The following is a 14,435-nucleotide window of genomic DNA, read 5'->3' on the forward strand; positions in this document are numbered from 1 at the left end:
ATAACATAAATATATTAGAGTAATATATATATATATATATGTGTGTGTGTGTGTGTGTGTGTGTGTGTGTGTGTGTGTATACATGATCAACTGAGAAGCTAAAGGACAAATCCATGGTGCCATGAAGGAGCCATCATATGGGCAATGCACAGTTTTATAAGAAGATGGCATTTGTGGTGAGATCTGAAATGGAGGGTAAGGTGAGAAGCTACAGGTGACACTTCAGAGACCTACGTGTGTACACAGTGATGAGAAGTTTCTGGGAAATCATAGAATCTGGTTTTGCCAGTGTGGTACAGGGAAGTAGGGTACAGGTAGAGAGCGGGGATCAGGGCACCTTGCTTCAGAGCCTCTGCTGATTCAGCCCATGGGAAACTGATGGAGGCTTCAGGTGCAGGATGCTGAACCAGCTCGTCTGTTCCTCTTTTAATTCAGGTTCCTGGGTGACTCTTACAGCCACTGCGGGGCTCAGCTCAGTAGCTGAACACGAAGATGCACTCCTCAGACATTTGTTCCAAGGTTACCAGAAATGGGTTCGTCCTGTGTTGAATTCCAGTGACATCATAAAAGTATATTTTGGATTAAAGATATCTCAGCTTGTGGATGTGGTGAGTGATCCTTGGCCCTTCGTTCAAAACAACACATAAACCTCAACGGGTGTTACTCCAGACATAAATCTCTCCCTGTCACTGACACTGACATTTTATAAATAGGCTACGATGAGTGGAAATCTGCCCCAAGGAGCCAGTGAAATGTCTAGAGGAAGGAACGGGTGGTCAACCCAGGCTGGCATTGTAGGACTCTTGGGCAGAGGGTGGAGAGGGAAGTTAGAACAGACTGGCTCCTGCTAGGAAGCAGGAGAGAAGGGAGAGTGAAGTACAGGGTGACAGGTGAGATTCCAGATCCTTGCTGCCTATGCACTTGGCTGTCAGGGCTCCTGTACCTAGACCAGTGGTTCTCAACTTCCTAATGCTGCCACCCTCTATAATAGAGTTCCTCATGTGGTGGTGACCCCTAACAATAAAATTATTTTCATTGCTACTTCATAACTGTAAATTTGCTACTGTTAGGAATAGTAATACAAATATCTGTGTTTTCTGATGGCCTTAGGAGAGCTCTGTGAAACAGTGGTTTGCCCCCAGAGGGGTCGAGACCCACAGGTTGAGAACCACAGACTTAGAGGAAGCCGAGGTGATGGCGGTATCCTGTTAGGGCCACATGCTCGCCAGGGGACTCCTCACTTTTCTTGAACTCACCCATACCTTTGCATCTCTGCTTACTTCCCCCTTAGGCTCAGATTTCTGCTATATTTATGTTTGGAGAAACTTGTAGGTTTAAACTGCCCAAATGTAGGAACTCATTCTATTGTGGTCCCCCAAACCGTGGAGTACTTCTCCCACATGGCTCAAGCCCCTGCCCCTCTACTCCCTAGGCTGGGTAAATAACTCAGGCTTCCTTCTGGGAAATTATGCGTAGTTTTTCTTAAATCCAGCTATCATTGACTTCTTTGTACCTCTCAAAGTCTTCTGAGTTGTTCAGTGGCTGAAACTATCCCCATAATGAATTACAGATTGATTTAATAGTTGCTTTCATTTGAGTAAAATATGCAGAATACTTTAAGGTCACATTACCATTGACTTGTTCTTAAGCTGGGAATCTTTGAATCTTTTGGATTTTGAACGCTTCCAAAAGTAAGACTCAGGATTCTTCCTAATAAAAAAATCCCCCCCCCAAAAAAATGAAACCCTTCACTTTCATCCATTTTAATGGCTAACTATTAAAATTCTTCATGAATTCTTTGAGGGTTTCAAACAAGTTGCTTTGATACGGCCCTCGTCTGTCCTCAGATTCACCTCCCAACCCTGTTCACCCAACACGAAACCCTTGAAACAGCCCCCCTCCCAACACCAATTTATGATGCCTAAATATTCTTTGATGGGTGTGTTATGGGTGGTTTAACGAGATCCAACCTCTCGGAGAAAACCGTCTCTTCATCTCCCACTGTCTAACAATGGCCAATAGTTCCATAGCTAGCAATGGAATTTCCTGCCAGTGTCCACCTGGACACTGGGTTTGGTCTGCCTTGGGCTTACACAGGTTCTATGCACACCATTGCAACTGCTTTTTGTGCAGCTTCCCTGACATGTCCAGGAGACTCTGTTTAACGTCCGGACTTTCTAACTGTCCCTTTCTTAGGATGAAAAGAATCAGCTGATGACAACAAATGTGTGGCTGAAGCAGGTGAGGACCAGTCCAAGGCTGTGCCTGCCAGCCAGCCCAGGCACTGACATTTGCTTTCTATTTGCACACACTGCCATCTGGAAGTACTCTAGACAGCATGCCGGATTCCTTAAGGGAAGATTTAGGAATGCAAGGGAAGGGATCTGTTTTAACTTCAGCTGTGAGCACAGGAGAGTAGCCCTGTGACTGGGTGGGTGTGTGTCTTCCCATGGCACTGTTTCTCAGGGGTGGGACAGCATGGGGCAGGGGTCACACTGGGCAGGTGATGTCTGATAAAGATTGAACACTATGAGAGTCTGCTAAGTGACAGGTATTACACAAGATCTTAGGAGACTAGAGAAAATAAAACCCAGCCCTGTCTTCCAGGAGGCAACAGAGGGCTAGTTACTGTAAGGTGCTGAACATTAATAGATTTGTATCAGGACCGTGATTCCATGAAGGTGCCACCGAGATGGGGGGAAAGTCAGGGAATGCTTGCAAGAAGAGAGGGGTCTAACTCGGGTGTCAAGGTCAAACACAAGTCCCACAAACCAGGTAGGAGTGGGTCTTGTGAATCACACAAACAGTCTTCTTAATAATTCCTATGACTTCACAAGGCTCTCACACCTAAGCAAACCAGTGGAAACCCTTCCCAGACATTCTGGCATACCTTAATAACAATGAAGACTAAAGCATTCAGTTCTCTCCTTTTCCCACTTTGCTTCCCATACTAGGCAATGAAATCCCCTCCCAACCACTGACTTTTACAAAGCACACTGTCATATGTACAGGACTCCCTCTAGCTGGACCTATTTTTGCTCTATTGATTTTATTCTCCAGACTCGTTTGTCTTTCTTCTTTGAACTTTCAGAGAGTAATCAAATCCCGGGGGGAGGGGTCATAAATATCTTATCAACTGACTTGCTGAAACCACACGAGGAAGGACAAAGTCGTGACCCCTCACATTCTGCACCGTCATGTTCAAGGTCCAAATGCATTTCATCCATTCATCCATCTTTATTCTTCCCAGCACCTTCCGGTACCCTGCTCCACCACCCATTCCCTAACCTGCCCCACCAGCCACGCCCGGACTCCCCATCCATCCCATTTCAGCTGTGAGCATCTTCTCCTCAGAATGCTCACACCATCTCTTTCCCAGCACCATCTGTGGCTTGTGTGAGTTAGTCTCAGGCGGGGAGCTCATAGTGTCGGGGACCCCCACTGCGCTCAGTACCACTTAACGTGGTGCACTCTGTGACACAGTGAAATCCCCAAAGCAGAGTTAGTCCCGGCAGCTGCTTCCTTTTCCGTCTCTATCCCCGCTATTGATCTTTGTGCCGGAGGGCAGAAAGTAAGGGCAACTCTTCTGACTTAGTAATACTCCCTTGGGGCTTGCCTCAGTTCCCTTTGAACAGCGTTTCTAAAATTGTTTCATCTCTTACCCCTTTTTGTTCAAGAGAATTTAGGGGTTCTTAGACAAACCCGCATTAGAAATCGAGACTCTGTTGGTATTCATGATCTGACAAGGTTTTACTATTGCTTCATCCAGGACACAAGCAACCTCCTCAGGCTTTGTTGGGCTTTGAGACAAGGTAGCTCAGTGGGCTCAAACTCATGACCCTTCTGCTCCCTGAGTGTTGGGATGACAGGCTTGGGCCACCACCATACCTGCTATGATTTCATCTTGAGTCTGATAAATTTTCTCTTTTGTCTCTAAATAATTTTCTCTGAAGATATTGTTTGCCACCCATCTTGTGGTTTGGTGTGTTCCTCGTCATTGGGACAAAAATCTGTCCCCATGACTCTGTGAGTGATTTTGTGTGTGTGTGTGTGAATTTGTGTGTGTGTGTGTGTGTGTGTGTGTGTGTGTGTGTGAGAGAGAGAGAGAGAGAGAGAGAGAGAGAGAGAGAGAGAGAGGAGAGAGAGGTGATAAGTGCCAATAAAACCTTTTTCTGAAGAACTAGCACATTTTGTATACGATAAAATGTTTGCTGAGTCAGGGCAAATAAAGGTAGAACAGACTTAAATCAACAGACTGTTGAAATGGCTGGGTTCCACCTGAATTATACGGCTTAGAAATAGTCGAATTACCAAATTTTACTAGCCAGTTTATATGTTAAAGTTTGACATACAACTCATGGTATGACATACAACTCACGGTAAAAGGAGGGCTCAACTGGTCACTTGGTGTGCTTTAAACTTACAAGTCTTTAATTCTGTAAGCCTCTTCATAAAGTTTTAATTTTTTTTTTAAAAAAATGTTCACATGATATATTCTTTCCCATCCCACAACTAAAGTTGTACGCATAGCTGTTTTTCATCATAGAGACACCACATCTCTCTTTACTTTTGAGTCAATAAAGTAGTCTAAACTATTGTTCCTTTGAAAGACTTTAGTTTCTGAAGTAGTCAAAGGTATTGCCAACTCAGCACAAGGCATACAAGTCTAGCAAATGTAGCTAAGAACAGAGTGGAGGAGTGTTGTTGTTTGTTTTGTTTTTGTTTTTCAAGACAGGGTTTCTTTGTGTAGTCCTGGCTGTCCTGGAACTAGCTCTGTAGACCAAGTTGGCCTGAGTGCTGAGATTAAAGGCGTGCGCCACCACAGGCTGGGCCAACAAAGAAGTGTTTTTAAAGAAAGCTTTATTCACTGGGCTGAAGAGATGACTCAGTGACTAAATGTGCCTGCTACTCTCACAAGTCAGCTAAGTCTCTTCTGGCCTCTGTGGGCACCTGCATATGTGTGACACATACTATATAGACACACGCACACAAGTAAACACATAAATCTTTCAAAACAGAAAGTGTGTCGCTTTAGGCATGAACTGGTTTCTAATAATATCAGGATATTAAAATTTGACCACAGGAAAATCTTTTAGGTAAATTTACATTCAAATCCCTTTCAATATTATTTAAACCTAGACAAAAATTATTTTAGTTTCTATATCAAATACTTCATAGCTTTATGATTTAAAACACAGCTTAAATTCTTTTGCTGCCAAATCCCTTTTCTGCATATGGGACTGAGCACAGTCAGCAGTATTTTAAGTTTGTAAGAAAGTGACTCCTCATGAAGACACACGGATAAAGTAATCTTCGGTTCTTGCTCTTCCTGCTGGTAACTTACGAGAGCACATTTGTGAGCAGTCCCAAATATCTTGCAAAAGAGTTAAATCTAAATTATTTTGTGATGAGATGTAACAGATTAAGGTCACCTGTCCACATGGCTAAACAGTAAGAGCATCATCAAGCCTTAATCGCACAGAAGCAACTTGGGGGCTTTAGAAAACAGAGCTCCCCCCACCCCACCCCCCAGTCCTAGTTCTGGCTTTAACTCTTAGATGCCTGCATTTGAGTGAAGCCTGCCTTACAAAGAGACCTTGAATAACTATTTTAAAACTTCAGAAGACACAGTGGCACACAAGGGACAGGAAAGTCTTAGCAGGTGGTGATGCACTGGCCATGTGACCATCTGCGTGCAGAGCCAGGCAGGCGTGGAATTTTATTGTGAACAGACTTCTCCATGGCAAATGAGGAGAAAGTAGAGCGAAGCAAAATAAACATGTTACTGTGTGTGAGTCTTGGACCCTCTGATAATTCCAAGATGATTCCTTGTGTCTCAGAAGGACATAAGGAAGTCACGAGGAGGGAGTTGTGTGTGCTCTTACAAATGGGGTTACGGAAACAGAGAAGCCCGAGAATGATGAGAGAAATCTCATATATGTTCTAATTAGTCTGGCTTCTAGGTAGCCAGGCTTCTAAGCAGGCTTTCTCATAGTTGAACAGTATTCTAACTATTTTAGATTCTAAATTCTCAAGGGTCATGTTTCCGTGTTCAAAGTAGAGAGATGTCACATTTGCTCAGATCCTGTTATTTATCAGGAGCTTTGAGTTTATTTTATTTTTAAAAAATAGTATTTTAATTTATTCTTTGAAGATTTCATATAGGAGCCTTATGGCTTGGTCATATCCACTGTCCACTTCTCACTTGAATTCTGTCTGGCCTCCCCAGCATACTTCCTCTCTCTCTCTCTCTCTCTCTCTCTCTCTCTCTCTCTCTCTCTCTCTCTCTATTTCTATTATCTATCTATATTGTCACCAAATCCAATTACTGTTGCCCATATGTGCACTGGTATTGGGCCATACACTGGGGCATAATCAATGCACCATGGCTGTACAGCAAAGAAAATTTCTTTTTCTTCCTCCAGCAGCCATCAACTGCCAATGACCCCCCCCAACCCCCAACCCCCAACCCCTGAAAGCCAGGAGAGGAGAGATGCCTCAGTAGCTCCTCCTCCACCCATCCTAGAACTTTGTTTAGAGATAATAAATCAGTATTTATTTAAGCAACACACAGATGAAAATGCCAGCTATAACTAGACATGTGTTCCCTGTGCTCCAAACAAATCCATGTAAGCTGCTTTGCCAAAAATAACAGGAAATAATACAAAAGACAGTTTGATGTAACGGTTTTCTACACCAAACCAAGCCTTCATCTCTCTCTGACTACATTAAATCCAAAGCAAAATATTACAAATTTATTCTCTGAGAAATTCATACTTGTGGACAGTGTATTTTATTTATGTTATTTATTTCCCACTTCCATACCCTTTCCAGGATCCTCCCCCCACTCATTGTGTGTGTGTGTGTGTGTGTATATATATATATATATATATATATATATATATATCCATCTTGTTTTCTATAACCCCGAGTCTGATTAGTGGTACCTATAGGCATGGGTGTGGGGCTATCCACTGGGGCACGGCTGACCTACCAGGTGCTGTACCCCTAAAGAAAACAGATCCTCTGTCCCTTAGCAGCCATCATTGTCAATAGCTACTCAGGTCGGGTGGGAGCTTGGCTGTCCCTTACCCTTCTACACAGGAACACCGACTAGCTTCATCTTGTGTACATTTTGTGCAGACAACCACAGCTACAGTGAGTTCAGGAGAGCATCCCCCTGTCATGTCCAGGAGACATTGTTTCAACCCTGATCTCTGGCTCTTATACTTTTCCTGTCCCCACTTCTGTGATGTTCCCTGAGCCACAGGTGGGGTGGCAGGGTTTGGAGAGGTTGATATAGATATTTTATCTACCGTTGATCAGTTCTAGTCACTTATTCTGAACACTTTGAACAGTTAGGTGTCCACAGATTGACCACTATCTACTGGAAACAAAGCTTCTTTGACCAAAGTTGCAAGCCTCACAAAGATATAGGTATAAACATAAATATTTAGAGAACAATTTGCACTTTTTAAGACACCATACATATTTCAGTATTTTACCATCCAATTAAGTCACCCATCTGCCAATTCCTGATTTTTTAATGACCTAGATGGCATCACTGTTCTCCAGGAAGCCTCACACTGGGTAAACCCTTCTAGTGCTTGAAGAAAAAAAAATTAAACATATGGAGGCCCAGAATATTAGGGACATGATTTAAAATGCTAATTAGGAGTTTACAAAATCAGTTTAGATAGAGTATAAAAGTTAAGTCTCTGTCCATTCGCAGTGTCTAAAGGTGACAGTGCCCTCAGGAATTGTCAGCAGAGCTGAACATTTCACAGTAACAGGCCAAGATCATACATTCCCATTGTCAACGGACTGAAAGATCAATAGACAATCCTCCTGGAATAAACTCGATGAGATGGTTATTAGTTTTTAGAAAGGGTCTGACTGAGTAAATCAGGTTGGCTTTGAGCTCAGGATCCTCTTGGCTTACTTTCCCATGTTCTGGGACTAGAGACAAGCACCTTCCCACACACACACAGCTGTGGCTTTCCTTGTTTGTTTCTTAAGAGCAAAGAGGAAAAACACAAAGCACGAATCGATACCCTTTGAGATTTGACTCCTCACTGGCTCATACTCGGGCATGAGGAGGTTCAGAGGCCAGGCTGGCTTACTTTGTATCCTAAAGCCGCGCTGGATCCTAGATAGGATGCCACGTTCTAACCTGGGTGAAAGTCCCTTTTGTAACAAAATGATGGACTGGTAAATTGAAGAAATTGATACCGAATTTTCAGCATAAAGTTACTGCACACCCATTTCATGCAGGAATGGACAGACCAAAAATTACGATGGAATCCGGAAGAATATGGTGGAATTAATTCGATAAAGGTTCCATCGGAATCGATCTGGCTTCCCGACATAGTTCTCTTTGAAAAGTAAGTATCTTAGAAGAATACCGCATTGGTCAGGTTAACACCAGGTACCGAGAGTCTGATTTGGGCAGAATAATTAACTATATATCAAAGTGATTTCTTTGTAAAGCATGACTTGACATTATGGTAGGAAAGGGAGGCAATGTAGATTGTCCAGCCATCCACTAACAGGTAACTACTTTCATGGCAGTGCTGACGGACGTTTTGAGGGCTCCCTCATGACCAAGGCCATTGTGAAATCCAGTGGAACCGTCAGCTGGACTCCTCCCGCCAGCTACAAAAGTTCCTGCACCATGGATGTCACGTTTTTCCCGTTCGACAGGCAGAACTGCTCAATGAAGTTTGGGTCCTGGACTTACGATGGTACCATGGTTGACCTCATTCTGATCAATGAAAACGTTGACCGGAAAGACTTTTTTGATAATGGAGAGTGGGAGATACTGAACGCAAAGGGGATGAAGGGTAACAGAAGAGAAGGCTTTTATTCCTATCCGTTTGTTACCTACTCTTTTGTTCTGAGACGCCTGCCACTTTTTTACACCCTCTTTTTGATAATCCCCTGCTTGGGGCTGTCTTTTCTCACTGTCCTGGTGTTCTACCTGCCCTCCGACGAAGGGGAAAAGCTCTCATTATCCACCTCGGTTTTGGTATCTTTGACGGTGTTTCTTTTGGTAATTGAAGAAATAATCCCGTCTTCTTCAAAAGTCATCCCTCTCATTGGCGAGTACCTCCTCTTCATTATGATTTTTGTCACGCTGTCAATCATTGTCACAGTTTTTGTAATTAATGTCCACCACAGATCTTCCTCAACGTACCATCCCATGGCCCCCTGGGTGAAGAGGCTGTTTCTGCAAAGACTCCCGAGGTGGCTTTGCATGAAGGACCCCATGGACCGCTTCTCTTTCCCTGACGGAAAGGAGAGTAAGGCAGCCGTGAGGGGGAAAGTCCCAGGGAAGAAGAAACAGACACCTACTAGTGATGGAGAAAGAGTTCTGGTCGCTTTCCTGGAGAAGGCCTCAGAGTCGATTAGATACATTTCGAGGCATGTGAAGAAGGAACACTTCATCAGTCAGGTGAGTGTGCTTCGAGGTGATAGGACTGTAACTGAGGTGCGCACAGGAGGTGTGTGTTACAGCAGAATGTAGTCCCTGTTAACAACGGCACTGCCAGCTACCCTATGCACACAAACCATGTAGAACAAGCCTAGCAAATCAGAGGAATTTTAGCATTACATCTTTAAGGAAAAAGTTCACAGAAGTATAATGACTAAAAACAATCAGCTACAGATTTAGCATCATTCGTAATCCCTCAATTCTGTTTTCTAGAACTCAATTACACCTTTAAATGGATTACCCTGGTCTATGGTAATTTTCACTTCTTCATGCCATGATATTTTTAAACCCAATGTTTAGGAATGTGTTTAGTGAATAGAAAGAATTCAAATTGTAACAGATACCTCACCCAGGGAGAAGGATCTGGTTACTTAGTGTACACATTACAGAAAACAAGAAGGAAGCTGGGTAAGTTGATTCTGGGATGCCAGCAGTTTGAGAGCAACATGGTTCATGGGTCGAGAGCCTGTCTCAAAACCAGAAATGCCTAAGGTTTAGAGGCACCACCGTTCTGAGCACAGATGCATCCCTAATTCTGAGGGACTTGTTACTTGGCCAGAACTTTGTTTTCCTGGAGCCTACCTTAAAGAACATGATGAGGAAGACATGACAAAAGCGGCCTTTATCTTCATACCGACTGCAGGCAAGGCTAAGTCATTTTACTTGCAAAATTCTTGAAAATTAGGCCAAGGCTCTCACACAGGCTAATGAAAATGTTTCTGGAAGCATGCCTTACATTTTACCTTGTCATTAGTCTCTCCATCAGTGTCCTTCTCCCCACTCTTCTTTCAAGATCTTTCTTCTTTTAAGTGGTTTCCATTGAGTGTATTTTTTTTTCTTATGACTGTACTTGGAAACTCTCTGTGAAACTGCTGACAGCTTCACCAGCCCATGGCTTGTTATTTCCTGGACCTGCTCTTCCAGGCTGGTATCCATTCTCCCACAATGTCTCTGTCTAACTAAAAATTTCATAGACCCCTCTCCTATAATACCTGTTATTTCTTCTCTTTCTCAGTGCCATCTTCTAGATCAATAGGAGCCACAACCACTTGTGGAGTAGGAGGAAAATCTCATGACATTTAATAACAAATGTTTTAAAGACATCCGTTTGTCCAGAGGCAGGCAACGGCTAGACCATAAAAAAAAAAAAAAGTTAAAAAATAATCACTGGCTAGAATCCAAGCCCACACCATCAAGTGATGTGTAGATACATTTTCAGAACTTAAAAGTGTCCTAAATCCAATATTACTCTATTTACAATCCTTAATGAGTTCAGAAAAGCTGCTCAACCTCTTAAATAAAAGATGCTCTCTTCTCTTTTGCAGGTAGTGCAAGACTGGAAATTTGTGGCTCAAGTTCTTGACCGCATCTTCCTGTGGCTCTTTCTGATAGCTTCCGTTCTGGGCTCCATTCTGATTTTTATTCCAGCCTTGAAGATGTGGATACATAGTTTCCATTAGAAACCACTCTGTGGATCCATTTAGAAGACATACATAGAGAGAATCCCACATTAGGACTGACGGCTGCTGGCATGTTCACAGAAAGCAGATGCATGCAACAGTTGTAGTGCTCTTGTCTTGTCCTCTGAGCCTTCTGTGATTGGCGGACCCTGAGAAAACGTGGGTTTGAGCTAGTGTGATGGTGCCTGCTATTAGAGATGTATTTGGACAATTCAGAGAAGTCTCCATGTTATGTTGTTGTGTGGGAGACCCTGAACTCCTCCATCTGCTCATCCCCGAACTTCTGATTTTGTCCATCCACTTAACTCCTAGTATCTGCCTTGGTGACTTGTGTGCACACTGGGGCGATGTGTTACTCTCTAGCAGTGTGGGTGTACACGTTTTGACAACAGTTTCATGAATTACACAGATACAACTCTGGGCACACAGGTCAAAGATGCCACTTGTCTATGAATTTCCCACAAGTAGGGTCATTGAAGATGACCTTGAATGGCTACAACAGTTCTTTAACGCAGATGTTATTGGAAGTCCATTCACCGAATTGCAAACTTTTCTAATGCAGGTAAAGAACTCTGGTGATTTCCAGCTTGCTATAAGGTTACATCAAAATAACTTACACCAGAGAAACACCCGTTAGCTACTAGAACTGCATTCATTAATACATGTGTTTTCTTTTTCTCTTAGAAAATTAAAAGAATTGAATATTCTTTGAATATTCATTGAATATTCTTTGACAATTCCATGTAACATATTTTGATCCTATTTACCCCAAGTTCCTCCCCTGTAACTTCTCTTAGACCTACTCTTTCACTCTATCCCCCAACATCAGGTTCTAATTTATTTATTTATTTCTTAATACTCCTGCCCCTCAAGTCCAATTTGTGTTACATGTATACTCTGGCGTGGTCCCAGCCTTTGATCCCACCTCTGCAGCTGGTTCCACTCCGGCTGTATCAGTCTGTGTAAGGGAGGATGGGAGTCTTTGTGGATAGCACAGTGGGAGACTGCACACTCAGACTTCCAGCATCATGCTTCCAACCCTGGCACACAGCCTGCATCAACCCCTCACTGCCTTTGGTGGATTCAGCCCTTGCTTACACTTCTCTAGCTGGTCTTTCTAGGACTCTTCAAATGGTGTTTAAGTGCCTGTGTGGAGGGAATGGTGTAAACCCTGGTCTGGAGTTCCCACTGAGCCTGACCACAGCCAGTTGAATGAGAATCTCTGCTTCAGACTCTTTAGATTGTGCGGGGCGCGCGTGTAGTGGTCTCGCCGGCAAAAACATACACACACGCGCACACACACACACACACACCAGAATCCTTCCGTAGAAACACGTTTATTCCCATAAACCAAAATGGTGGTAGAAGACGACTCCCAGCCCTGGGAAAAGCCCTTATATACCCTAGAGCGGCGTAATCATCTCTGATTGGCCGCAAACTCGTAGCGCGCCAAACGCCGTGGGATGGGCTTAGCTTTGGCGGGCTTTACATGGCACATGCACACTTTATTTGTTTACTAGGAAGAATTATGGCTGACAGCGCCACCTAGCGATGGCGGACTTTGCCAGCACCTGCCGCGGCTCCCAACATTAGATTTTCTTGCACAGACTATACAGCTCCCCTACCTCACTGATAGTGTGCCCAGCTCTTGACCCATCTGGATCACAGGATAGAATTTTTTTTTTAAGAAATGAATAAACACAGTGGAATAAGAGCTAGGTTACAGGGATTGCTGGTCCTAGCTTTGTGGCTAACCAGTGGGCCTTAAACTCACTGTCTCCTAGAAGACAAAAGTCTTGTGGAGGAGTAGAACAAGGTGAGGATTCATGATCTTTGATGTTCTCCTCAGTCCTATACTCTAGCTTTTGGAGGTTTGTTATGGAGACTCCCCAATGTTTAACCACATGGTCCTAACGGTAGCTTTGTTCCTTGCGGGCAGGTAGTGGTGAAGGGGGTGGGGGTATAGTCTGCTCTGTGGCTACCTCAGGTTAGACTTTGCAGGAACACATTGTGATAAAAATCAAGGTTTAGCTATGACTTCCTGAATGATACTGTGAATAAAAGGACAAAGAGTTATTATTCTTCTCCTTCAGGTTGATTTTAACTCATCACATTTGATGTGTAATTACGCTAGGAAAAGTGCAGTATCAATGTTAGAAAAAATGTTTGGATCTGAGCTTAGCTTTACATTTGGAAGATACCAGCATGTACCATTTCCCACAACAAATATTTTCTGACCGAATCAAATACAGAAAAGATTAAGCCTCAGCGTGTGCATGTGGCTTATTTTTACTACTGGCTAAAGTGGGAGATGACATTAATAATTTCAAATATAGAAAAGGGTAAATATTTACATATTGCACTGATACTGGGGAGTATTCCAAAGGATAATGTTAAGGCAAGGAACTCTTAAGGGTGTGGAGAAGTCTAAGCATGTAAAGTCAGTGTCTCCCAAGCCTGAGGATCTGAGTTTAATACCCATAACCCACCTGGTAGAAGGAGAGAATTGACTTCCATTCACTTGTCCTTCAACACCACCTCTCCTCCAAATGCCTTAGCATATGTGTGTGCGCACAGAGTCTCTCTCTCTCTCTCTCTCTCTCTCTCTCTCTCTCTCTCTCTCTCTCCCCATCTTTCTACACACACCCACACGCGAATAAGTACAAAGGAAAGTGAAGGCATTTTAACTTCACATATATAGAAAGAAAAATCTGTGGGCAAAATTTGCTAGTTGATCCTAATCAGCGGGTATTGGAAAACATGTACGGATGGACAGATTCTTGAGATGACTTCATTGTTTGGCTCTCAGTTCTCACCCTCCACCCCCTGAGGTGGTCTTCACTGAACACAACCCCACAGACCTTCCTGTCTCTGGCATTTTTCTTTGCACTATGTGATTCCGAGCATGAATGTTCTCGATTGTTCTGTTCAGTGAGGGTTAGTTCCTTACCTGTGTCAGCATCATCTTCATCACCTCCCCCAACGTGTCTAATAGGGTTTTGTGTGTAGACAAGGCTTATTGAATGTGTTTTCATTAGACCAGACACTAAGAGGTTTTTTAAAAATATAATTTAACAAGCAGTTGACTGAGACAGACACCGATACTTATAACGGATCATTGGACTGAAGTCAGGGACCCTTGTAGTTGAATTAGGGAAAGGCTGGAAGATGCTGAGGAAGAGGGTGACCCCACAGGAATACCAGGAATATCAACTAACTTGGACTCCTGAGATCTCTCAGACACCGAGTCACCAACCAGGTAGCATACATGAGCTGGTCTGAGGCCCCTGACATATATACAGCAGAGAACTGCCAGGTCTGGCCTCAGTGGGAGAAGATGCAACTAGCCCTCAATAGACTTGAGGCCCCGGGAATGGGGAGACCTGACAAGGGGTGAGGTGAACATCCCCTTGGAGGCAGGGGGGAGGAGGAATGGGATGATGAACTGTGGGATTATGGGAGGGTGGACCAGGAGGGAGTTG

At 43.5% G+C, this 14,435-nt stretch overlaps 1 protein-coding gene across 1 annotated transcript; it reads left to right on the forward strand.

Moving 5' to 3' along the window:
* Positions 1 to 437: 437 nt before the first annotated feature.
* Positions 438 to 10,953, forward strand: Chrnb3 (cholinergic receptor nicotinic beta 3 subunit). Its single transcript, XM_028768260.1, has 5 exons — positions 438 to 608; positions 2,197 to 2,241; positions 8,275 to 8,384; positions 8,572 to 9,454; positions 10,819 to 10,953. Exons 2-5 carry the CDS (start codon positions 2,215 to 2,217, stop codon positions 10,951 to 10,953), a joined length of 1,155 nt encoding a protein of 384 aa, XP_028624093.1. The 5' UTR covers positions 438 to 608; positions 2,197 to 2,214.
* Positions 10,954 to 14,435: the final 3,482 nt, after the last annotated feature.

The sequence above is a fragment of the Grammomys surdaster genome, unplaced genomic scaffold (genome assembly GCF_004785775.1).
Source record: "Grammomys surdaster isolate TR1022 unplaced genomic scaffold, NIH_TR_1.0 185, whole genome shotgun sequence".
Classification (NCBI taxonomy): domain Eukaryota; kingdom Metazoa; phylum Chordata; class Mammalia; order Rodentia; family Muridae; genus Grammomys; species Grammomys surdaster.

What these genes read in the sequence shown, in the direction of transcription:
- Chrnb3 (XM_028768260.1), top strand. Translation starts at nt 2,215, where the DNA reads ATGACAACAAATGTGTGGCTGAAGCAG. An exon ending in CAAATGTGTGGCTGAAGCAG is followed by an intron (nt 2,242 to 8,274) that starts GTGAGGACCAGT and finishes CATTTCATGCAG; the next exon opens with GAATGGACAGACCAAAAATT. An exon ending in GACATAGTTCTCTTTGAAAA is followed by an intron (nt 8,385 to 8,571) that starts GTAAGTATCTTA and finishes CTTTCATGGCAG; the next exon opens with TGCTGACGGACGTTTTGAGG.